The sequence below is a fragment of the Triturus cristatus genome, chromosome 3_2 (assembly GCF_964204655.1).
Source record: "Triturus cristatus chromosome 3_2, aTriCri1.1, whole genome shotgun sequence".
NCBI lineage: Eukaryota > Metazoa > Chordata > Amphibia > Caudata > Salamandridae > Triturus > Triturus cristatus.
In genome coordinates this window covers 654,173,646-654,200,671 of record NC_140584.1, presented here as the reverse complement: position 1 = coordinate 654,200,671, position 27,026 = coordinate 654,173,646, and the positions used below count along the sequence as shown (strand labels likewise).

The 27,026-nt window shown below is 48.8% G+C and overlaps 1 protein-coding gene across 1 annotated transcript in view; it reads left to right on the top strand.

The window, feature by feature from the left end:
* The window catches only part of UNC80 (unc-80 subunit of NALCN channel complex), a 3,271,126-nt gene that overhangs the window by 1,272,370 nt on the left and 1,971,730 nt on the right, over positions 1-27,026 (top strand). The window contains exon 23 of the mRNA XM_085648598.1: positions 6,261-6,396. Within this exon, the coding sequence (XP_085504724.1) occupies positions 6,261-6,396 (136 nt within the window). The remainder of the gene's footprint in view (positions 1-6,260; positions 6,397-27,026) is intronic.

Genomic DNA, 27,026 nt, shown 5'->3' with positions numbered 1-27,026 from the left:
GGCATGGTAAGTCGCGAAAAGAAACTGACACCAATGCCCTGGGGTGGCGCCTATTTATATGCCTTCTTTGGCATCAGGACAAACAGGAGTGAGATCTGTGGGACACCATCACAATCTTCATGGAGGCTGCAGTGGACCTGTGCTGGTGGTCAGTAAAGGAGTACATGAGATGTACTTTCACCCTCCTCTGGTAGTGACCACTGTGATGACGAACACCTCCAACCTCAGGTGGAAGGACACTTCCGGAGAATCTGAAGATCAGAGGCCTCTGGTACCCCTAGGAGCAGGTACTTGACATCAACCTGCTTGAATTGAGGGCATTCCGTGTAGCCTTATAGCCATTCCTCCCTTTTCCTTACGGTCAGTCCATCCAGATCTTGCCTGACAATACGACTGTTAAGGTTTATGTCAACAATCAGGGGAGTGGGGTTTCATCTTCTCTGTTTGGAAGGGCTGATTTATTGGGTGTGGGCACACAGCTTGGCATTTTGCTAGTCACTACAAATCTGGTCAGCCCTTTAAATATCCAGCCAACAGACTGGTGTCCCCATGATGACCATGAATGACATCTGCACCCACAAGTGGTATAGAACACTGTTTTCCTGAAGGACACATCTCAGGTAGATCTTTTTGCTACGCAGGAGAACACTCACTGTCACAGTTCTGTGTCCTCTAGTATCCATTGCAGGGAGTCATGGAGGATCGTGTTTCCGTTGAGATGTAATTTTCCACTCATTATTTGTTTTCTCCCATATCCTTGATTCCTCTGATTCTTCTGAGAAAGATTTGCCAAGAACCGACCCAATTAAATTAAATTGCCCAAGACTGGCCAAAAAAGATGTAGTATGCCAATTTCCCTGTGTCCCCTGCTCCATCTACATCTTGAGCTGGAACTGCTCTCCCATTCTTCAGTGCATCTACCTTCATCATGCCTGGAAATTGAACAAGGACAACTAATTTTCTTCCAGCTGTCTCCAAAGATGTTCGATGTCATTCTGTTGACGCGTCACCCCTTCACAAAATCGGTCTATTCTGGAAGGAGCAATCATTTTTCACTTGGTGTTCTAAACAAAACATAGACCGTTTGAAGGCGCATGTGTTCAAAGCCTTCAGTTTGCTTTGTCTTTGAGCCAGTAAGGCTGTACTGTGGGCACTGCCAAGGGATACATTGCCACCTTATCTGCCTTTGTCTGCATTCCAGACGAGCCGTCCTTTTGAAGTCACCGTGTAAGCTCCGGATCTTAGAAGGAACTGAAGCAATTACTTTTTTTCAACCCCAATGGGATTTAAATTTAGTTTTGACTTTTTCATGGGTGCTCCCTTTGAGCCTCTTCACAATTGCCAGTTAAGACTGTTAAAATTCAAGACAGTTTTTCTTGTGGCCATTTTCATGGCGAGGCAAGCACAGAGTGTTAATTGGCCATTCACATGCTTCTTACTGCACAAATTAGTCCTCATAACAAAAGCATTACTTGTACCATAGGTGGTAACCCTTTTTATCAGGGGTATTCCATTACCCTTCCTACCTTTTACCCTCTGCCTCACCTCACCACAAAGGAGGAGAGATTACACCTGTTGGACTCCATGAGAGTGGCCAGTTTCTGTATTGACTGTACCATGGAGATCAGAGTCTGATGACCAGCTCTTTGTGGGTTAGCAGGTAGGAAGAAAGGCAAGGCAGTTCAGAAAAGGACTTTGTTCTGTTGGCTAATACTCTGTAGAAAGATGTGCTATGCCAAGAAGGGGCCACTGGAACTATGCTCACTCCACCAAAGCAAACTCTGCTACATCAGCACTCGCCAGGGGTTTTCCTCTATCTGAAAGAGACTATTAGTTATGGATTCCTTACCTTAGAATTACCCCCAGGTGTCAGACTGGATCCTGTGAATTTCTTTTCCGTAGAAGTACCTTTGCGCTTTGGGAGGTGGCGTCGGTCAACTCTGCGTTTGTCGTCGCCATCGCTGGGATTATGTCGCGGTATCTACTTAGACGCAGCCCCTGCGGGCTGATGTCAGTTCTTTCTTTTTACGTGCCAGCCAGCACAGATCCGATGAGAGCGGTTCCCTAGACAGTTTTTGACTAACTGTTTTTCGGCTATTTGTCGACTTACTTTCGAGTCGTATGACTCCTGGTGCACGCAGGGATGTCACACTGGCGGACGGGCTTTAAACCTTTTGGCTTCTGCCACAATCTGATTTCAGTGACGGACCCACATCTAGTGTGCCTCAGGTGCCTGGAGTGCGACCACGACCAGCTTCTGGAGGCCCGGCAGTCGGCTCCATGCCACTCGAGGTCCCGGTTGAGAGGGAGGTCGCGGGACCACTACCACCACTCCTCGTCGAAGTTTTTGTCTTTAGGTAAGTCGAAGCACAAGAAGAAGGTGAAAAAGCACCCTCGTTCTTCGCATTCTCCTCGTCCGTCAGCTGACAAGACATGGGATGCGGACGGTTGTTGTCCTTTGGCTCCATCCGCGGAGCCTGCTGGGCCGGCTCCGAGCTTCCTGCCCTTTCCGTGAGCCAGAGCGACCCCTGCCCAACTTGATACATTTTACGAAGCTCTCCCCTCCATTTTTGGGCAACCGACTCCGCCGGCGTGCCTTCGGGCCCCGTGGACAATGCTGGGGGTTTAGGCCTTTGCTGCTGGTGGCTCCGGCCCCGGCGCCACAGGGCCCCCTAGGTTCCAGGCCTAGATCTGGATCGGCGCTGGTCAACCTAACGACATCTCCTCTGGCGCCGAATCTATTGACGACACCACCGCCTTCGACGCCGGTTGCGCTTCAACCGGCGTTGAACCCTGATCCTCCCTCGATTTAGATATGGAGCCGGGCCCTGGCCGACAATTTTGTGTCAATTTTCTATCCAGGCGTTCCCTATCGCCCTGAGTGGCAGCCAGGCGAGGATGAGGAGGACTGGGATGGGCCTGTTGACCCGCTTGCAAACCAGCTTGATGAACCGTACTGGAGAGAGGAGTTGGGTGATGTCAGTGGTCCGAATAACTCCCCAGACCTTGGTATGCTTTCTCCCCTACCGTGGCTACGGAGGAGGGAGCCTCCTACGCTGTGGTGTTGCGTGGGGTTTCTGAGGCCTTGCGCCTTGAGCTTCCTATGATTGCAGTCAGGACTAACCTCCTGACTGAGGTGCTTCAACCAGCAGCCGCCTCTTCGGAGCCCCTTCTGCCACTAGGAGGCCCTCAACGGACATCTTTCTGGGCACTTGGACCAAGCCCAGCACAGGGGCTTCTGTGGATTGGATGATTGCCCGACGCCACCGCACGGCTTCGGCGACCCCATTTTTCTCTCCCAACACCCTATCCCTGAAAGCTTGGTAGTCCATGCCTCTACTTCCAAAGGCTTGTTCCCTACTGCTCCCCCAGATAGGGAATCCAAGAAGCTGGACCACCTTGGGAAGAAGTAATTTCTTCTGCCAGCTTAGGACTGCGGTCGGTGAACACCGCATGTCTCTTGGGCTGTTGCACCCACTCCGTGTGGGATACGGTTGAGCAGGTGCTGGCACAGTGCCCGGAGGAGGCCTGGCCCATATTCTCTTGTGCAGTTGGCGAAGGGAGAGATGCAGCAAAGTTAGCAATTCGCTGTGGGCTGGACACGACCAACTCACTAGGCAGGACTATTTTAACATCTGTAGCTCTGAGACGCTACCCCTGGCTGAGGTCCACTGGCTTTCCGGGCGATGTCCACAACACTTTTGGACATGCCCTTTGATGGCCGCCGCTTGATTGGCGACAAGGCAGACAACGCAGTTGAGCTCTTCAAGGATTCTTGGGCTACGGCCAGATCGTTGTACCTGGCGACTACATCTCGCCCCATCCTATCTTGGATTTCAGGAACTTCAACCGCTTCCTCCGGAAGGAGAAGTTCAAAATATTGACATTGGCTCAGGTTCTGTCTGCCCTCGACCAGGGAGACTGGATGGTAGCGTTGTGCTTGCAGGACGCTTATTTTCACATCCCCATCCTGCCTGCCCACCGGCGTTACCTACGATTTACGGTAGGCCATAAGCATTTTCAGTTTATCGTGCTCCCCTTTGGCCTTACCAGCGCCCCTCAGTTGTTCACGAAAGTGATGGCGGTGGTCGCTGCTCATCTGCCTAGATCAGGGGTTCCAGTCTTCCCCGATCTTGACACCTGGCTGTTGAAGGCGGGCTTGCCCCAGGCTTTCGTGTCCCACCTCCAGACTACGGTGAATCTCCTGCATTCGCTGGGGTTCACGATCATCGTGCCGGAGTCGCACTTGATTGCCTCTCAGAAGCTCCTTTTCATCAGAGTGGTTCTGGATACAGCGCAGTTTCGGGCTTATGCTCCCGAGCTATGATTCTGATGTTTCAGCCTCTATCCCGGTTTCAGTGAGAATGACCCTGAGGCTACTGGGCCTCATGGCCTCCTGCATCCTGCTGGTGGATGATGCCAGGTGGCACATGCAGGCTGTGCAGTGGGACCGTAAGTTCCAGTAGGCACAGCATCAGGGGAATCTTTCCGATTGTGTCCAGATCTCGGAGGGCACTGCACACCAACTGCAGTGGTGGCTATCGAACCAGGATTGGGTTGAAGGCAGATCCCTCTCCCTTCCTCAACCAGAGTTCAGGGTGGTGACAGATGCGTCACTCCTGGGATGGGGCGACCACATGAGAGAGGCGGAGATCAGAGGCCTCTGGTCTCCAGCGGAGTCTGAGCTCCACATTAACCTTCTGGAGCTTCGGGCGATTCGTCTTGTACTGAAAGCATTCCTTCCTTCTGTCAAGGGAAGAGTAGTGCAGGTGTTCAAGAACAACACCGCCACCTTGTGGTACTGCAACAACAAGGGTGGGGTGGGGTCGTGTACCCTTGTCAAGAGGCCCTTCGCCTCTGGACATGACTGGAATATCAGGGCATGTCCCTGGTGGTTCAACACCCGGCAGGTTCCTTGAACGCCAGGGCTGACAAACTCAGCCGTCCGTGCATGGTGGATCACGAGTGGCGTCTTGACTCGAAGGTGGTGCAAGGTCTAATTTTAAGACTTTCGGTATTCACATAAAGCATTTAGGAGTCCTAAAGTTAGGACTCCTAACTTCTGTGAATACCGAAATGAGTAAGTGCCTTCTGTGAATACCGAAATGAGTAAGTGCCTTCTGTGAATACCAAAATGGTAGTAAGTTTAGGATTTTGTCTTAAGTAAGTTCTGTGAATCGGGCCCTATATCTGTAAGAGACATATATTAGTTATAGATTCCTTACAGGACTACCCATCCTCACCGTTCTGCAAACTGACTTCTAGAGTAGGGGACTTCCTTTCAGGGCCCTAGTTTGGTACACCAGTAGTCAGTGTCTTGCATTGCTCTGCGCTTCTGGTGTGGAATGTCGTTTAAAGAACTGACCGCAGCACAGGGGCGGCGTCTAAGTAGGTACCACAACGTCATCCTGGCAATGCCGACGACGAACGTGGAGTCGACCGACGCCACCTCCCAACGCGCAAGGGTACTGCTGCGACCATTTATTTTTTTCAGGATCCAGTCTGATGCCTGGGGGTAATTCTAAGGTGAGGAATCTGTAAATAATAATTGTCTCTTACAGATATATCGTTACCTAAGGTATTTAACTTTTTCGTTAACACCTTTGCTAACAATTATTGCTTGAAGGGCCATTTTGCACACTCAGTGCTCCAGAATTTCCTTTTTTGCCCACCACTGCAGAAGGGTACTTCTTTAGAATGTATTTCGCCTGTGAGGAATCTGGAGGTAAAAGCGTCAATAAGAAGAAAAAAATGGCTTACTTTGGGTAATTAGCATTCCAGTGGATACCTGCAGATTTCTCACCAGGCCTGCCCACCTCCCTGTTCTGTTGTGTGGTCATGGATCATTTATAATAAGGTTCCAGTTAAGATTGATGCACTGCCTTAAATTGTTCTTACATTTCTTCATCTCTGCCTTTAAAGGCATAGAAAAAATCAACGGGGAGTTGACGTCAGTTGACTAGGGTGGATGCTTCCTCGGCAGGTCGAAGGGTGTCCATCAGGAAGATCACTACTCAAGGTAAGTAACTTTCTTTTTAATCTATACACGCACTTTTGTGTGTGTATATGTGTATGTATGTAATCAGACAGTGCACTCATGTATGTTCCTTATAGTGCAATTTTGCTATTAAATAGCTAATTTTTGTCTTCCCTCGTCAGACCTTATTGGCTTACTTTAGTGGGGGCAAAGTGTACATCGAGAGACACGTATGTATTTCACTTGAGGACTCTAAAATCCCTCTTTTCTTTCATTATGGCAGGCAATAGGGGCCCGGCTCAATGAGGTGTGTCACAGTGAAAGTGAAAGCCCGGCTAACCTGCTTGGCCTTATTTATGATGAAGAGACCAAGCGAAGGCTTAGAAAAGAGGATGAGGAAGAAGACTTTTTAGATGACAGTAAGGAGAATCCCTTTACTACAAGAAACCCTGCTTGTAAGGACCTCTGCTTTAGGAGCACTTACTTCTTTTCTTTTCTCTTTCATATTCTTTGCTTTTAAAGTACCTTGTTTTCATGAATGCCCATCTCTGTGCCGTGTCTGTTTCCTTGAGTTCTTATGTAATTTAGGACTAATTGTTAAATGGTAGAATAGTTTTAGAAGAAGAATAAGGACTGGGACTAGAATTATTCTGTCACTGAACCCCAACTCACAGTAATCTAGGAGCCCTGTAATTTTAAGGAGAACTCACCAAATAAAACAAATCCTCCACCTTATCATTATGACCTTCCCAAGAGCATTTTAATTTTTCTGAGGTACTAAAGAGGCTAAACTAACTTTTGTTTAATGGGGCTGGCAAATGCTGTCTTCATGACTGCTACTTAAAGTGTTACATTAAATACACAATAAATGCTTTGTTATTGTAAAAGCTTATCCTCCATGGCAGATTTTTGGTACTGGGTGCTAAGGATTTCAAGCTTATGAGATAACACTATGGAAATTAAGATCATGCTTATTGTACGTATAAAAATACCATTTATATCTAGGTATTTCTATATGGGTATACATAGGTTGTTTCAGAAGTTCCTGAATTGAATGTGTACATTTTCAGCAGGATAGATCCTGCTCCCAGTGTCCCATATTTCCTAGATCTCGTTCTTTTGCCATCTATACAGTCGTACTGAGAAATATATTGCTCAGTATTGTATAGTCAGAGGTCAGCAAGTCAGCCCAGCTTTTGCTCACTTTCTCAAGGCTTACCCCTTCACTATAGTCTTTTCCCTGTGGCCAGTCCTATATATGGGTTCAGATAGTCAACCCACGTGCTGACTTCCTAAGTCTCATCCCACATAGCAGACAGACTTCTAAGGCCTGCCATTGAGCCTCCACCTGCAAGTACCTCTAAAAAGGCTGTTCACACCGCAACTGGTTCCTCATCTGTCCAGACAGAAACCTAACACTGGCTAAACATTCACTACTGGTTGAATCTCAATCTCAAGGCTTTCATACCTGAAATAATCATAGAAAACTGCCAGTGCGTCACCCTGGCCATCGTAAACTGTAGGTGAGCCATCCCATTCCTTGTGTATTACCAACACTCACTCCTGAGACCAGGAACTGTTGCTAGCAGTGGATAACCCTCTGATCCTAAGCAAGATACTATGGCAAGAGGTTCATAATTGACACCATCAGTTGCACCATGCTATATGTTGTTCTCTCTTGAGGGGCTGGGACTGGCTTTGCCACCAATCATTCATTATTCCCAGGATGACAATAGGATTTATCTAACTGTACATGGGTAATCCATAAAACCGAATCAAGATAGACAGGAAAATTAGGTTAGGCACATTTCATATAATAACATGTCTCATGTCTTACTGTTTTTCCATCTTGATCGCTCTGTATTATTTGTTGCACTTTATTCTGTGTGATTACATATAGTGAAACCTGCAATTCAGATCAGCATTCAGTAGGATGGATTATATACTCACATGTATGACACTGAATGTAGCATGTAATTGCTCATTGTGCTGCTGCCTGCAGTATTAAAAATGTTCGGCAAATTTCTAACAAAACAGTCAGGCAAAAACCTAATCTAGAATTACTTCCAAATTGTAATTGTTTGAGCTAAGATAACAACCAAAGGTATTAGAAAATTGCTATTGGTATATAAAAGTGTCTATTCAGCAGATTAGTTAAAGGCACCAGAAGTGATAATTGCTAGTTTCATTAGTGCACCACATCAAATATTTAGGGCTTAAACCCCACTATAATTCAAAATAGGCCGGTACAGTTTACAAATTGGGAGATTTTGCATTACACAGAAGAGAACTATATGGCAGAGCAGACTGTAATTTTCTTAAATGGCAAACAGCACCCATATGTAAAACACCTGAAATCAGTTGTCTAAATTGACAGGTCTCACAATATGTTTTCTGTAAAAATGTTTGCAGGACGGCTGTTTTAGTGATCTGTTTTAGTGATTTGCTTTAATGTCGGGTGACCGCTGGTGCCCAACTCCAAAGATTCTATGTTCTTTTTGTGTGAAAAAGACAGAATCTTTGCGCTGTTGTAGATGCCTCCCTTCCCTCGCTCTTGTACACATGCGAGCCTTAAACAGTTTATATATTCACTGATATTGCAACCAGTGAGTAATCATCCCTGTTAATTCAGTGTGAATTTGTCAAGGAAAGGCTCAGAGGAGAGCTTTGATGAAGACTGTAAATCAATTATAATGTCATAGATGCAGATTGATTGGTTATTGTTTTTGTGTTCATAAATGCATAATAAGCAGTTATGAATCCATAATGATGTAAAAATTGTGAATGAACATCATAGCTGTATTCTTCTGTTCCATGTACTCTATCTAGGTTCCCAGACATAAAGACAAATGTCTGGGAGAAAAAAGTTCCCCATCAAGTAGAGTCGCATCACAAGATGTGAAGTAGGTTCGTCTGAGGCGGAGGAGGGGGTCAGCTGCAATTATTAATTACCCCTAAGTCCAAAATTGAACCATACTGCACAAAGTGACAAAGAGGAGCTTGGGGCCAGAAGGGTCCACACCCTCTCAAGGTGGGTTATGCATTGTCTCTGGAGTCAGTGCTTAATGTCGAACAATGCTCATCCCAAGCCTCTGCTTTTGGGTGTTTATCTACTTCTTTTGGGTAAAGGCCTTACTCTCAGCTTGGTCCCAATTAGGACTACTGTACACCATGATTACACTGAGAGGACCGTTGACGCCTTTCACCAACTCGTGACTGCTCTTATGGCAGGAGGTGGCCCAAATCAAGGAACCGGGAAGCCGCCATGTTTTTTTGGGGGGGTGGAATATCACCAGTTTACACACTTCCCGAGAGGACTGACGGGATATGCCAGTTCAGGTTGCAAAACATTGAAGAAGTGAATCCAAAGAAGTGCCAATGATTTGCAATCTCACACCATATGCAGAAAATCCACCAATGTCACTTTGCAGCCTGAACAGGAAGCAGGTATCCCTTTGGCCTCATTTGATTTTACTATATACTGTTACACTTGTACTAACCATCCAAGAAAAAAAGTATTTCGCCAAATGCACTGCCTACCTTCAGCTGGTTACGCTTAATGAAGGTCTGGGGTTTGTTCATTTACGGCTAGTGATTGTGTGCTGCCAACAGAAAGTTAAGAGTCATGGTAAAACATGGTACTGTCAGCGGTAAGTCCCCAATTCACAGAAAAATAATCCTCTAGTGAAATAGTATTAACTAAATCTAATTTACCTACTTTACAACACACCTTCACTGTACAGTTCTATCCTATTTCACCAGAATATGAGGGTCTGTTTTAAGAATACCTGCACTGTGAGCACCCTAGATTTTACATGTGCTTGTTTCCTCCTGAGCCTCAAGAGCAGCAGTTGATACTTCCCCCAGTGTGAGTTAGGTTAATGCTTAATGTTTCTAACAATCTTCCATGCTGCTTCACCTCAATCATACCCATCTTCTCAGAGCTTTTTCTCCTTAGAGAGGTCTTGGAGTATTCAGCATATTCCTCTGTTGTTTTAGAGAAACTCAGTTTAGCTTGTGCCTCAGTCTCGGTTGTGGATGAGATGTGTTCATTGGACCTGTTCCCAGATCAGATATGTCCACGTTGTAGCAGACTACTTTAACATGATCTGATATGTAAACAAACAAGGAGTTGGGGAATTCACTCCTTGTTTAAGGTAGCTCACGAGCTGTGGCAGTCAGCCATAACAGAGAAATTGTTCTGCCATTATCTTATCTACTGGAAAGGATAACTAGACCACATACTTCTTAAGCAGATTTTCCTCAATACATCTGTAATGTCATCTTGATAAAGGTGTGACTCGCAAATGGGCCATGCTTAGAATTAGGCTGTTTTGCTACCAGGGTATGCTAATAATTCTGTACCCCAGAATTTCCTCTTCAGTGGAAGTACAAACTCCAAAACCCATTTACTCTGGTACCTTCTATGCCTAGAGTGATTACCTAAATTTGAGTCCACATGGCTCATGTGATACTTTTTGTCCTAGATTAGGCTCTTCACTCCTTGAATTACCATCCCGCTTGTCAGAGTTATCAAATTCTGTCATGTCTGTCGAGTTATTTTCCCTCAAAATAACTACATTTTATAGCATGTGACCCCCTAAAACTACAGGCTTCAAATCCCATTGTGTATGTAATTGACGGGTGTCAGTTGCTGTCACCCACAATGACTGCCTCTGGTGCCTCGGCACCAAACACGACTCAAAGTTGTGCAACTGCTGTGCCAAAATGAATAGGAAGGTAATTTGAGATTGGGGGGCCAAGCTTGCCTTCACCGAATTCAAATAGTTGAATATACGGTCTTGGTCAAAGTTGCAAGCATGGACTCTCTCTCACTCCTCTCACCTGTCATCAGTGAGGTCATGGGGCTCAGGTAAGTCTAAAAAAATCCCATAAGTAACACCAACAATCTTAGGCTGCGTTTCTTTTGGCCCGCCACTCCCATGACACTCTTGGCACCTCCAGGCCATAAAGTCGGTCTCCACACCTAGAACTGACACCTCCAAAGTCCCGAACCAGCCCAATCCACAACAACAGGAATGCCACAACAACTCATTGAACTTCTCCTGCCCATGGACAAAATATTTGGTGCCTCACCAGGTACCTCTAGAATGCCTTTGGGTACCATGGTCAGGGTGGATGCAAGCTGGCTTACCGCAGCAGGTCTTTTCCTGGTGCAGAGTGATGTACTTAACCCCAGCCCAACGCAGGCCCCTCATTCGGATCTGGCCCCATGACCAACTCCAACTGTGCCTTCGGCACTGACACCACTGGCTCTGCGGTTGGCGCCATGCCAGTCCCCACCTAGAACGCTCAGACCGATGACACCAGGCAATTTCCAGATGCAGGTCATTTTTGGACTCCAAAATGAGTCTACCACCTAGACCATGGCACTACACTTGCTTTTTTCCAGACTACACATCACACGCTGCTGAGGATGTTGTTCACAGTGGGGCCTACTATGATGATGGGGACATTTTTGCAGTCCTACAAGATGCCAGAGGTGGTCTAGATACCTCCGCCGACATTAGTCTTTCCTCACCAAACCCAGCTATAGCAACAGAGGACTCTATCTCATTTTGACAGTGATCTGGTGAGTGGCGGAAGTCTTAGACCTCATCTTGCCAACTGAAGAGGTTGAAACAAATGTGCTCACTGAAGACCTCAATCCCACACAAACAAGCCATGGACCTCTTCTATCCTTTAATGAGACATTGATGGGTGTCATCCTAGTCACATTACAGCGTCTAATCTTGGAGGATAATAATGCGGCGAAATACACCATCAGATCTGGCCTGGACATGTCCTACTATCTGGGTAGAGCAGCTGCCGCCAGTGTGATGCTAAGTTGTCATGCCTGTATGCGCTCTACATGTTGTTCTTTGGATGTCCAGCAGTCCCTAATGGACATGCCATTTGTCGATTCTTGTCTGTTTGGAGTAAAGGGCAGACTCGGCCATAGACATTTTTAAAGCGAGCAAGACTACAGCTCCCTCTCTATGCCTAACTCTGCCTGTCCGCCAGTTTTCCCAGACCACTTGCCACTTTCATAGCTTCAGACCAGGTTACCAGCAGAGGCACCAATATTGGTTTCAGCAACAGTCAACCTTCCAAACCTTGTGAGGATGAGGCAGGAAACAGGCTGCAAAAGTTCAATCCCTCAGGTCAACCCCCCCTCCACAGCCACCGCATAGCCACTTTGAACACTTTAAGACCAGATAGGCTGCAGAAAGGTACTTGCTCCCCAGCTCGTTAGTCTGACTGAAAACTGTAGTTTGCACACTGTACTGTTTCTAATTGAACAGAAGGCAATTGTATTGTTTATGAGTTCCCTGCTAGCTACATGAAAAAGCATCACTCTGGCAACCGCTTTTTAAATATTTGATTTAAACACATTTGAACAGTTTCTTTTAATTGCTTATTGTGCCTCACGCTTCTCGCTTCTGATGGATACATCTGCCAGTGGATTCCTCACCTTGTGAATATCCCCTGCGCCAGCAACATTCGGAAAGTTTTGTAGCTCTCCACGCCGACGAGGACGATGTCACAGAAGCACAGCTCCGCACGCGGCTCCGCTGATGTCACTGGATCCATAAGAGGACCTCGTCGGCGTGATGACGTCAGTTCCCTTTTTTCCGCGTCGTTGACGCTAACGGTTTTTTGGGACTCTCCGTAGCTTTACTGGTTAGTTTGTATTTCTGCTGGTGTTTCTGCTTTCTTCTTACTTCTTTTTCAAGATGTCAACGAAGAAGTCAGGATTCAAGCCGTGTAGAGGGTGTGGTAAACACATGTCCATTACAGATCCACACGAGGATTGTGTCTGGTGCCCTTCGTCGGATCACGACGTCGAGGGATGCTCTTGCTGCCGCAAGATGAATCCAAAGGCCTTAAAGGAAAGAGAAGCTAAGCTATTTATAGCGAAGATGAGAAAGAAGAAGAGAGGTCGGAGACGTTCAAGATCGAGGTCGGGGTCGAAGTCAAACGTCGGGTCATGCTTCGAAGTCGAAGAAACATAAAAAGAAGAAGGCTCTTGAACGCCGTTTGGATAAGGAGACGGCTCCGAGATCGACTTCACCTGCTCCTCGACGTCGTAAGGACTATGTTTCTCCCTCTCCTTCTGTGTCAAATCCGGCTTCTCCTGTTTGCCCGACTTCGCCTGCGGCTTCTCCGGATCGCTCTCCGGCTCCGGCTCCATCACCGACACCGACACATTCTCCGGCTCTGGTGGAAGAGGCTCCTGCTCCTGATGAGTCTTCGACTCCATTGGCTCCCCCGTCGGCGCCGATTGGCCCGAGTCCGGTAATGCCTCAATCTGAGCCTTACCCCCCCTTTCCAGGCCCGGGACAAGACCCATCGCATTATTTAAATGCTATGTATGGCATCTTTTCGAGAGCGATGTACCCCTCTGGAGCACCTTGGGGTCCCATGGGTCCAATGGCCTTTAATCTGGGAGTCTCCCAGGCCTACGCTCAGGCTCCATTTATGCCGTTCTTCCCTGCGACGCCGTCTTGGCATTTCCCGGCGCCGAGGACGTCGACGCCGCTCCCTTCTTCTCCGGCTCGACCTCGTTCGACTCCGGCTGCTCCTCCAGATCCGTGATCGGCCCCGGCTCCGTCTGAGTCAGATGCGGCGCCGCCGACGCCAGTCCTGAGGATTAGGTCCAGGCGAGAAGCACAGAGAAATTTGGAGGAGAAAAGGTATCATGTGGAAGAAATGGAAGAGGGTGAGCTTATGGAGTCGGATGACTTGTTTGAGGAACTGAAAGAGGCAAGTAGCCTTGATTTGTCACCGGAATGGGAGCTTATTCCTCCTACTGATGCTCCCTCTAAGGATGTGGCTCCTTACCACACGGTCATAAGGAAAGCAGCGGAGCTTTTGGACTTACAGCTACCAACTGCTGAATTTAAACCTAACATCCTTACTGAGGTTCTGCATTCTCCCTCCACCGTGGTAGAGCCTTTACTTCCATTTAATGATGCCATCACTGAGCCAGTCATGGAGGTTTGGCGTAAGCCCTTTTCGGCTCCGGCAGTTTCTAAGTCTGTTGCCAGGAGGTACAAGGCACTCCAGGAGATCCGGACTTTCTTACTTCCCATCCTTCTCCTGAAAGTCTTGTGGTTCAGGCTGCCTGCTCAAAGAAGTCTTCTGTGGCCTTTCCACAGGTTCCTAGTGATAGGGACTCTAAAAAGCTCGACCAATCAGCCAAGAAAGTGTTCTCCTCTGCGAGTATGGCCTTAAAGTCAACAAATGACACCTGTCTTTTGGGCCGTTATATCCACGCTCTCATGGATTCTGCTAAACAGCTGGCTCCTAAGTTATCTGATGAGGACAGGCAGAATTTTAATGAAGTCCTGTCGGACACTCAGGCGGCTGCGTGTCAGGTTATCCAGAGTGGCCTGGACACTGCAGACTCTGTTGCCAGGATCATGGGCTCCTCGTTCGCCACAAGGAGTAGTGCTTGGCTTAAATCTTCAGAGTTCTCCCCTGATGTGCAGGCAACGCTTCTGGACCTGCCTTTTGCTGGTTCTAGGCTGTTTGGGAAAAAGGCGGATGCGGCCTTGGAAAGGTTCAAGGACAGCAAAGCCATGGCCAAGTCTCTGGGCCTGCAGGCACAGCCTAGAGGTTCCTCTTATAGGAGGTACAGAGGTTTTGGGAGGTCGTCTTTTTGGACCTACAGGCAGCCTCAGCAGCAGCAACAGCAGCAGCAAAATACCTTGTATAAGAGCTACATGGGCAGGAACAGGGGTCGTGGTCGAGGTCGTCAGCTCTCCTCCTCCTCTTCCTCCCTCCCTCCTACCACTGCAAAGCAGCCTAGATCCACCATTCTGGATCATGTTGGTCCTATGGAGGGTCGGCTTACCCATTTTCTACAAGATTGGGAATCAGTCACTACAGACCTTTGAGTTCTAGATCTTGTAGAGAATGGGTATGCTTTTCCCTTTTGGGAATTCCCTCTGAATTACCCTCCTTGCCAAGGTGCTTGCTCGGAGGACCACCTTCTTCTCCTGCAGGAGGAAGTCCTAACGTTACTGAAAAAAGGTGCAATAGAGGGGGTTCCAGAGCAGGAAAGGGGTCAGGGATGCTACTCCCGTTATTTCCTGATTCCGAAGAAGGATGGCAGGCTGCGTCAAATCCTGGACCTCAGGATCTTGAACCTTTTTCTGAAGCAGGAGAAGTTCAAGATGCTCACCCTTGCGCAGGTTCTTCAAGCCGTGCAACAGGAGGACTGGATGGTGTCGATCGACTTGCAGGATGCGTATTTCCACATCCCCATCCTGAAGTCGCACAGGAAGTATCTCCGTTTTACGGTAGGGTCACAACATTATCAGTTTGTGGTCCTTCCATTTGGTCTTACTACTGCACCTCGAGTCTTCACCAAGGTGATGGCAGTGGTGGCAGCCCATCTCACAAGGTCGGGGATTCCAGTTTTCCCCTATCTGGACGACTGGCTGATCAAAGCGGAGTCGCCAGAGTAGGTGCCTCATCATCTGCAGGTTACAACTCAGCTGTAGTACAAGTTGGGTTTCTCGATAAACGTGCCCAAATCTCACCTGGTGCCCTCTCAGCACAACCTGTTCATAGGGGCGGTACTGAACACTACTGTGTGTCGAGCATTCCCTCCTCCTCAAAGGATTCTCGACATACAGGAAACGATTCCTTTGTTTTACAATGGAGCGGTCGTTCCAGCCCTGAAGGTGCTTCGTCTGCTCGGTCTGTTTGCTTCCTGCATTCTATTGGTCAACCATGCCCGCTGGCACATGAGGGCGCTCCAGTGGTGCCTCCGCAGGCAGTGGTATCAGCACAATGGAGATCTCAGGGAGTCTGTGAGGATCTCCAGAGAAGCTGCAGTGGATCTGTCTTGGTGGAGCGTGGAGGGCAATCTGTCTCAAGGAAAGCCCTTCCATCTACCTCCATCGGTGGCCACAGTGATAACGGATGCATCCACTTTAGTGTGGGGTGCGCATCTGGGGGATCTGGAGATCAAGGGTCTTTGGTCTCCAGAGGAAAGGTTGCTTCACATCAACCTTTTGGAGTTTCGGGCGATACGTTTGGCACTCAAGACCTTCCTTCCTTCCCTTCGCGGTCAGTCGGTTCAAGTCCTGACGGACAACACTACCGCGATGTGGTATGTCAACAAGCAGGGAGGTGCGGGGTCTCATTGTCTCTGCAGAGAGACTCTGCGTCTCTGGTCCTGGGTTCAAGATCATCAGATTTGTCTGATGGCAAATCATCTGGCCGGAGTTCTGAACGTGCGTGCAGACAGTCTCAGTCGGCAGTTCTCTGCCGACCACGAGTGGAGGCTCCATCCGAAGGTGGTTCGTCACGTCTTTCGGACGTGGGGAACTCCTCGGGTGGACCTGTTTACCACTCACGAGAACGCTCACTGCCCGTCATTCTGCAGTCTCCAGTATTCGATGCAGGGAGCTTTGGGGGACGCGTTTCAGTTGAGATGGGACTCGCATCTTCTTTATGCGTTTCCTCCCATACCCTTGAGTCCTCGGGTTCTGAGGAAGATTCGCCAAGACCGGGCCCAAGTCATATTGATCGCCCCGGATTGGCTAAGAAAGGTGTTGTATACAGATCTTCTCCACCTCTCCTCGTGCCCTCCGCTCCGTCTCCCTCTCAGGGCAGACCTCCTCTCACAGTCAGAGGGGCAGGTTCTACACCCCCTCCTCCAGAACTTACACCTTCATGCCTGGAGATTGAACGGGCAACCTGAATTCTTTTTCTCTCCAGCCTGACGTGGTGGACGTAATTTTGTCTGCCAGACCTCATTCCACCAAGTCTATCTATTCCTATAGGTGGTCTAAATTTGTCCTTTGGTGCGGAGAGAAGTCTATTGACCCTTTGAGGGCTCGTTTATCCAACATCCTTCAGTTTGCTCTCTCTCTTGCTCAGCAGGCCTTTGCTGTAGCTACTGTGAAGGGTTATTTATCGGCTTTGTCTGCATTCCTTTGTTTGCCGGATCAGCCATCCTTGTTTAAGTTGCCTATTATATTGCGATTCATTAAGGGCTCGACCAACAAATTTCTGCCCACTCCATTTATTGTGCCTCAATGGGACTTAAATCTTGTCTTAACTTGCTTGATGAGTTCTCCCTTTGAGCCCTTGCACAAGTGTCCCTTAAGGCTGTTGTCTTTCAAAACAGTTTTTCTTATTGCTATTACCTCGGCAAGGAGGGTAAGTGAGCTTCAAGCTCTGAGTTCGAAACCCCCATTCTTGACCATTCATGCTGAAAGAAAGGTACTCAGGACCAGGCTGCTTTTCTGCCTAAGGTGGTAACTCGTTTTCATCTGGGGCAGTCCATTACCCTTCCTACATTCTATCCTCCCCCTCACCCTTCCAAGGAGGAGAAGCGGCTTCACCTCTTGGACCCTAAGAGGGTGGAGAGCTTTTACCTCGATAGGACTAAAGACTTTCGAGTGGATGACCAGCTCTTACTCATTACTGCTTGGATTCCGAAGTGAGGAGGGACTGACACTTTGCTCGTTCCGTCCTTCAGGACTTTCTGGTATAGAAGGGTGGACACCCTCCTCCGGGAGTGGGACTGCTGTGGGAATCTTTTCACAAGGTGAGGAATCCACTGGCAGATGTATCCATCAGAAGAAAAAGTTACTTACCTTTGGTAACGCTTTTTCTGGTGGATACAGTATCTGCCTGTGGATTCCTCAATGACCCACCCGCCTCCCCGTTGTCCACCCTTGTATACCTACAATAGTGATGATGTGTCAAAATTTATTTATTACTGTCAAAGGAAGTGTGTTTTCTTTTGCCTTCCTGCATTATCTTCACACTGTGTGTGTTGGTTTGTATAATATGTACTGTGTATACTGTATATATATTGTTGTCAGTCCGTCCGTGTGCCTCGAAGGCACGGTAAAAAGGCCGGAACTGATGTCATCACGCCGACGAGGTCCTCTTATGGATCCAGTGACGTCAGCGGAGCCGCGTGCGGAGCCGTGCTTCTGTCACGTCGTCATCGTCGGCGTGGAGAGCTACAAAAGTTTCCGAATGTTGCTGGCCGAGGGAATATACACAAGGTGAGGAATCCACAGGCAGATACTGTATCCACCAGAAAAAGCGTTACCGAAGGTAAGTAACTTGTTTTCTAAACCGCTGCTCTCCCTGATCCACTGTAGCCTCTAGTTGCTGATTGTGTGGAGGGAGTTGTGGTTGATAATTCCTTATTTTCACTTCACCGTTTTCTAGACACCATTTTGGGAGAGAAACGGTCTAGTCTCTCTCCCGAGCTCTCTGTCTTCTTTCTACTTAAACGGAGGATGGCGCTGATTTGCCTTTGGCGCGCCAAAGGCACGCCCGTCTGTGCCCGTCCACACCTGGACAGCACCCATCTCCTGGGCCGGCTGTCCTCGGATGCAACAGTAACCATGAAGTACTCCTGTGAATTCCTAATGACACTAAGACCAAACAGTGAATGTCCCATCGATCCTAGTTACCCTCTCCTGAACCATCTTACCTGTCCTAATCAGAACAGGGGCTCCAGACTCAATTCTGTGACTAGCACCGCCGACACTGTGACTCTTGATCAGCAAGTTAGAAAAGGTGGCAATTCAACACATACAACATATTTGTTACTAAACACCTGATCTCTAGTGAAACACCATCTTGAGTTTTCTGATCTGTTCCAGGCACATCAGGTGGATGTGGCATTTGTAACCAAAACATGGGCAGATAGTGGCTACGGCCCAGGTATTGTAGCAGCCACCCCACCCGGATTTTCCATCTATCGGCTCGACAGACAACTAAAAAAGTGCGGAGGGTTGGCGGCCTTTTTTTCCGTACTCATTTAAAGGCTATATTTGAGCCATTAACTTCCCCTCGTTTTGAAGCTCTAGCCTTTTCGATTCAACTGCCGGACTTGCAGACATTTAAGGGAATGTTAATCTACCACCCACCAGGACCTAGAAGTGGTTTTGCAGAGGAGCATAGCATGATTCTGGAATCACATATCCTTAGTACTAATTTTTCTGTGTTAGGTGATTTCAATTTCCATCTGTAAAATGAAACTGACTCACTAAAGTTGATTGATACCATGAATCCGCTCAGACTATCTTCAATCACTAGTGGTCCCACGCATAAGGCTGGCCAAATACTAGATGGAATCTTCTCCAACCATCCTGATACTTATATACTTCCATCTCTCCCTCTCACATGGTCTGATCACTGGGCAGTCAACTGGCAAACAAAGATCAAGAAAATAAGCAGGCACAGAGATACTCACCATTATACTCCCAGTAGAGCCTGGCACAAGTTACAGTCAAAGGAATTAAAGGATGCCCTGACCTCAATACTGTGGCATCCAGCAGAAAATCTGGAACAGTGCGTTAATTTTTTTTCACTCTGGTTAACCTTTTCCCTAGACATAGTAGTACCGATCAAACCAAGAACTACGGTTAAGAAAGTCTCTCTGCCGTGGTATAATGAAACACTTAGGACATCTAGGCAGGATTGCCACAGGCAAGAACGGAAATGGAGAAAGAAATATGAGGAGGAGGAGAAAATAAATTATAAAAACAAACTAGCTGAACATAAAAAACTCATCATAGCTGAAAAAACATCCTACTGCGCTGGACAGATAAAATCAGCCTGTGACGTCAACAAAACTCTCTTTTCCGTTATAAAAAATACTATTGGTACCAACTAGCTACAATACTTCAATAACAAATAAAAACACACTGGCCAACTTTCTCCAAGAAAAGGTTGTAAACATTTTAGGACAGCAAATCGGACTGGCAACCATCAACTGCCACGTTAGCTAAAGCTATTCTTTCCACTTCTAAGCCCCCCTCAATAGAACAACTCACAAAGTTAATTCCATTAATTAAATCAGGCGCTCCACAAGACCCCTGCCCTCCTAAAATAATGCACATGATCTCTGCACAAATAGCACAAACATTGAGCAAATCTTTAATACGATGTTTGCCGAGGGAATTTTCCCTTCTATACGGAAGCTGGCCTTTGGTCAGTCTCTGTTATAAAAGGACAACCTGAATACACTGGACCCGAACAACTATCGCCCCATATCTAGACTCCCCTTCACTGGCAAACTGGCAGAGAAGGTGATGAATGAGCAACTCTCAGAGTGCATAGAGGAAAACGCTTTTCTGGATGATAGACAGCATGGTCTTAGGAAAACCAGAGTACAGAATCTGCTTTGATAATGGCGACAAAGGACATCTGAGAAAGGTTGGCTAACAGGTGGACAGTGGGTCTGATCATGCTCAACCTCTTTGTGACGTTCAATACGGTCAACCATGAGATCCTGGTTGACCGTATACGGAGCCTAGAGATTAAGGATACTGCACTAGACCTCCTTCAATCCTTTCTCGCAAATAGACTACAAAGTGTGGTACTGGGCAATATCTCATCAAAGCCTTTCTCCTTGCCATGCAGAGTCCCCCAGGGCTCAGCCTTGAGTCCTACACTCTTCAATCTTTGTTACGCCACTGGCGTCGCTCATCAAAAATTCTGGTTTCTCTCTTGCATCATATGCTGACAACACTCAAATTGTGGTGTCTCTAACGAAACAAGAATCTAGTTCGAGCTCGAGCTCTGCATTTAAGACATGCATGAGTGAAGTTAGCAATTGGATGGACAATAACTATCTTAAATTGAACGCCACTAAGACCGAGGTCATCATCTTTGGCAATAAACCCTCCTTCTGGACGCCGGCTTGGTGGTTGCCTGAGTTGGGCCCTCTTCCAGAACCCTCAAACAAAGTAAAAAATCTCATTTTTTGTTAGATACTGAAATGAAGCTCAAAGATCAGGTGAACAAAATTACATCAGCCTCTTTCTGCGCTCTGAGTCTTGTAAAGAAGAATGAGAAATTCCTACCCTCAGAACAATTAAAAACTGTGATCATCACTTTGATACTCTCAAGGATTGACTGTTGTAATAGTCTCTACCTTAACCCTGTGACACGTCCCCTGAGGAGACTGCAGACTCTACAAAATGCAGTTGCACATTTCCTTTTTAAAATTCAAAAATATGGGGGAGGATTGCCCTCTATAAGATGATGATCCTTCCCAAGTTCCTATACATGCTACAAAACACACCGTGCCCCTTCCCCCGCCCGTGGTTCCGGGAAATGGATAAGATGGCGACTAAATTTCTTTGGGGTGGCGGCAGACCCCGCTTGGCACTGGACCGCTGCCGGGTCCCCTCATATGATGGAGGCCTGAGCATGACTAACCTTTACTTGTACTATTTGGCCACTAAGCTGTTGGTGATTCATGCCTGGTTCTCGAACGGGTGGGATGATCCGGCCTATAGACTCGAGGTGCAACTCACCGGGTTCTCATCTATTCAGAATATGCTCTATGGGGCGATGGTCTCCCGGTCGCTTCCGGATGTCGTGCGGGCCCCTTTTCTGGCGTGGCGCGCCGCCTTGCGCCATACCCGTTGGTCGAGAACAGTGACCTTGGTCACACCACTTTGGCACGGGACTTGGCTGCGGGAGGTGGCGGGGCATGAGGGATTTCGAGCCTGGGATCTTCTAGGGATCTCCTGCTTAGGTGATGTCTGGCGGGGGAGCCACATGTGTTCCTTCCAGGAGCTTCAGATCCGATTCTCTTTACAGTCTTCGCAATTCTATAAATACCTCCAGCTGCGCCATGCGATCCAGTCCCATGTCCCTCTAGATTCCAGACTACCCGCCCATAGTCCGCCCGAGGCTCAGGTGATGCTGGGATATCCCGTATTTATAAATCTCTGATCAACAATACCCCGGTAGATTGGAGCGGATTGCGGCAGCGGTGGGAGACCTGGGTGGGTCCCTTGGACAAAGCGGACTGGAGGGACGCCCTTATGGCACCCAGAACGCTTACCACTTCAGCTAGACTGCGGCTCATCCAACTTTACTATCTCCACGCCGCATATCTGACCACGGACCGCTTATATCGTGCGGGCCTCCATCAGGACGCTTCCTACACTCGATGTGGGGTAGATCCGGCGGACTTCTTCCACATGGTATGGTCTTGTTCCCGCCTGGGGAGCTATTGGGACGAGATTGAAACGGAATTAGCTGAGGTCCTGGGATGGGAGGTTCCCCATGACCCTAGAATTGCTCTGCGGTGTGTAACGGAGGGGTTGGACGGCTCCCGTAACGAAATGTACTTTCTAACTACTGCCCTAGTGGTGGCCAAAAGGGATATCGCGGCCGCATGGAAACAAACCGACCCACCCAGAGGTGCTACTTGGAGAAGAGGGGTGGACTGGTGTGCCACTCAGGAGCGGACGTTGTACGCTGCCCGGGCGGCCCCAAAAAATTCCGCAAAGTATGGGGAAAATGGCTTGGGGGACTGTTTTAAGGGGAGGGGAGTGCAGGGGCCGGGGGGGCAGGGCTGAGGAAGAGGGGAGGGTCTTGCAATTGATTGTCAATGCTTCCATGACAGATTTTATTGATGCCAAGTTAATCAGACTGTTGTATGTCTTCCTTGATTTTGCTTTCTATAAAGAAATAAAAATTCAAAAATATGAATCCGTTAGAGGAACCATTAAGGAACTCCATTGGTTACCAGTTAGACAACGCTGCAGGTTTAAAACATTATGCTTAGCATATAAATCACTGCATGACCAGGGACCAGTACGCTTTAAGGAGAAGCTTAGTTGGTATATCCCAGGGAGGATGCTCCGCTCTGGTCCCGCCATGAACCTGACTGTCCCCTTATTCAAGAGGACCACTCGGGCAGAAGGAGATTTTTCAGGACCACTTCTGTGCTCTTGAACAGCCTACCATTGACATTAAAAGCGGCTCCCTCCTTACTCGCCTTCAGAAAAGCCTTAAAGACCGGGCTTTTCCCACAAGACTAGCTGACACCTAAGCTCATCAAGACGCCTACTTTCTTTCTACTAATCTGCCTCAGACCCGCCTCTGATAGTGCCAAGACGCCCTCGGACAAGATTTCGTGCTCTAGAAATTACGTTTACATGACATTAAATTGCCCCAGGGGGCACCTAATCACCCTGTAGGAGGCCGAACTCATTTCACCTTTCTGGTTAGGAGATCATCAAGTCTGACCACGGGCGGGCCAGATCGTAGAACATGGCTATTCCCTACCCTTCGTTTCTGGGCCCCCGTATATGCCATCCATACCACAACACCTCCCGGAGGACCTCTTGCCATACTCCAAGCAGAGACTCTGGCTCTATTGACAAAGGAAGCAGTAGATAGGGTGCCGGCATCAGACATCGGGACTGGTTGATGCTACCATTATTTTCTGATGCCGAAAATTAACAGAGACCTCCATCCTATCCTAGATCTTTTTCCTCTGAACTTCTTCCTTCAGAATTACAAGTTCAAAATGCTCACCCTGGCCCAAGTTCTGTCTGCCCTTGATCCAGGAGTCTGAATTTAGGCTCTCGACTTGCAGGGCGCCTATTTTCGCACCCTGTCTGGGCTATCTGTGGTTTGAGGCAGACCATGAGCATGTCCAATTCTCTGTGCTACCATTTGGCCAAACCAATGCACCTAAGGTGTTCACAAATGTTGGTCGCAGCTCATCTGTGGAGGTTGGGAATACCAGTCTTCCCATACAACGACAGCTGATTGCTGAAGGCGGGCTTGCCACAAATGTTCTTAAACCACCTCCAGACTACGGTCAACCTTTTTACAGTATTGGGTCTTTCCATCAACATGCTGAAGTCACACCTGACTCCCCTTTATCAGAACCATCCTGGAAATGGTGCTTTTCCGAGCCATCCCGCTACCTTAACGAGTCCATGACATTCAGACTATGACCCCTAGCTTTGAACCTGCAGCCTGGGTCTCAGTAAGATTGGCTCTGATGCTTCTTGGCTTCTTGACCTCCTTCGTTCTCCTTGTGGACCAAGCCAGGTGGCGCATGCAGGCTCGGCAGTGGGCTCAGCACCAATGCAATCTATCAGATTCAGTCCAGATGTCGAAGGAGTTTGTGAAAGACCTGCCGTGTGTCTGCTTGGACGCAATTGGTCCCACAGCAGACCCCTCTCCATACCCCCACCCAGACCTAACGGTCATGAGAAATGCAGCGTTACTGGGTTGGGGTGGTGATCTGGGAGAGATGAAGATCAGAGGACTCTGATCCCAGCAGAAGCAGAACTCCACATCTTCTTGCTGAAGTTGCAAGTGATTCTCTTGCCACTGAAGGTGTATCTCTCAACCATCAAGGGGGAATAGATACAGGTGCTCACAGACAACAGTGTCACCATGTGGTACTGCAACAAGTATGTCGTTATGAGGGGGTAGGTCCTGTGCTTAGAGGCTCTACATGTCTGGTAGTGACTGAACGCTCAGGACGTTGCCCATAGCTCAGGACGTAGCCCATATTCCACAACGCCTAGCAAGATCTTTAAACGCCAGGACTGACAAACTCAACTGCCCTTGCCTAGTTGCTCATGAATGTCAGTTACACTTGGAGCTGGCATAGGGCATCTTCCTTCAGTGGGAAGAACCCTGGCTTGATCTATTTGCTTCCGAAGAGAACAGGCGCTGTCAAAGCTTTTCTGCATTGAAATACTGAAGGCAGTCCTCTTTGGGAGACGTTTTTGGCCTGCAATAGGGATTGGGACTCCTGTACTCCTTTCTACCTGTCCCTCTCCTGCCCAGATTACTGAAAATGGCCAGTAGAGACATATCCTAGTGGCCTTGGACTGGGCGAGGAGAATGTGATGCCTGTAATATCTGGCCATGAACATTTGTTCTCCAATCCGGTTGCCCTTTTGGGAGAACCTCCTGTCACAGGCACAGGGCCTGGTCCTGCACCCAAGCTTGTACAACCTACACCTACATGTATGGCAATTGAGCAGGAATAGTTGACCTCTTTCGATCTTCCTCGTGAAGTGGTTGGTGTGAATCAGTATATGTAGGATGCTGGAAAATGTTTGTTACATGGTGTGTCTTACGGCATGTTCAACCTTTGCAAGAAAGTTTATTTGCCTTTCAGTGGCCTAGCAAGAACTTGCTGTTAACACAGTTAAAGGTTATATCTGAAAAAGAGAATTAGTTATGGGTTCCTCACCTTAGAATTACCCCCAGGCGTCAGACTGCATCCGGAGAATTTTCTTTAGCAGTACCCTTGCGCGTCGGTAGGTGGCGTTGGCCAACTCCGCGTTCGTCGTTGGCGTTGTGGTCGCCGGTATGACATCGCGGTAGCTCCTTAGACGCCGCTCCTGCGCGCTGACGTCAGTTCTTTCTTTTTCCACACCAGCCACCGCAGATCCGGAGAGAGCGGTACCTCTTGCTCCGACTGCTAGGCCATGAACCCCAAGTCTTTGCGGGAGTGGTCCCGAAACCTTCTCAAGGCCCGGCAGTCTGCTCCGCTCCTGAAAGCTCCGCTCTAGGTGATGACTCCAATCGAGGGCCTGGTCGAGAGGGAGGTAGCGGGACTGGTCACGGACTCATCACCACCATTCCATGTCGAAGTCTTCGTCTTCGGGTAAGTCGAAGCACAAAAAGATGGTGAAGAAGCACTGTCGCTCTTTGCGTTCTCCCCGTCCGTCGGCCAACGCGACTCTGAGTCTCCATCCCTTTCCGGGAGCTGGGGCGAACACTGCCCAACGTTGCAGTTTTTACGAAACCCTCCATTCGATCTTTGGGCAGCCCGACTCCACTGGCGTGCCTTCCGGCCCTGCAGTCTTGGCTGGGGGCTCTAGGCCTTCAATGCTGGCGGCTTCGGCTCTGGCACCGCAGGGCCCCCAGCGAGCCAGACCTGAATCCAGATTGGCGGCGATCAACCTCATGACCCCTCCTCCAGCGCCGAATCCAGTGACGACACCTCCACCTCCTCCGATGTGTCCCCTGCCGACGTTGACCCAAGCCTCCCCCTCGATGTGGACATGGACCCCGACCAGTTTTGACCGACATCGGGACCTGCGCCAACTGGTACCACTGTTCTCCCCTGGTGTTCCTTATCGCCCTGAGTGGCTACCAGAGGAGGGCGAGGAGGACAGGGAGGGGTCTGTGGACCCTGTGGCTGACAAGTTAGTAGAATCGGACTGGAGAGAGGAGTTGGGTGAAGCCAGTGGTCTGGACACCTCCCCAGACCTTGGAATGCTATCTCCCCCTACCGTGTCTACGGGGGAGGGTGCTTCAAATGCAGTGGTGTTCGGTAGGGCGGCTGAGGCCTTAAACCTTGAGCTTTCTACTGCTGCTGTTTCATGAGGCCCTCATGGACATCCTTTCGGGCACTTGGTCCAAGCCCAACACAGGGGCTCCTGTGCATAGGATCATTGCCCGACACCACAGCCCGGCCCCGGTAGATCCTGTTTCCCTCTCCCAGCACCCCACCCCTGAGAGCTTCGTGGTCCAAGCCTCGACTTCCAAGGGCGCATTCCCTACCGCACCACCTGATAGGGAATTCAAGTAGCTGGACCACCTTGGAAAAAAGATGTTATCTTCCTGCAAGACTGCGGTTGGAGAACAAAGCATGTCTCTTGGACCGTTACTCCCATTCAGTGTGGGATTCGGTTGCGCAGGTGCTGCCACAGTGCCCGGACGAGACCCAGGCCGTGCTCTCCTGTGCAGTTGCCAAAGGGAGAGAAGCAGCGAAGTTCAACATAAGATGTGGGCTGGACACCGTCAACTCACTAGGCAGGACGATTGTAATGTCAGTAGCACTGAGACGCTATGCCTGGTTGAGGTCCACTGGCTTTTTGGGTGATACCCAAGCTACACTTTTGGACATACCTTTTGATGGCCGTCGCTTGTTTGATGACAAGGCAGACAACGCGCTCGAGCGCTTAAAGGATTCCAGGGCTACGGCCAGATCCTTGGGCCTCGCTTCCACCTCCCGCCTAGTGCAGTCCGCTTTTTGCCCCTTTTGTGGCTACTGAAGGGATGCCCCACCATGTACCACCCAAAGCCACAGACCTGCGCAAGCTGTCCAGCCTCTGCGCGGCCGGGGACGTGGATCCCACCGTCTTGGGTCCGGGGGCCAGTGGGCGAGCCGGTCCACCAGCGGCCCCCCTGCAGCAGCCTCCAAGCCTTCTTAGTCCGACATTTCAGGGCCACCACTTACAAGTGGGTGGCAGGATCCGCCATCACCTCC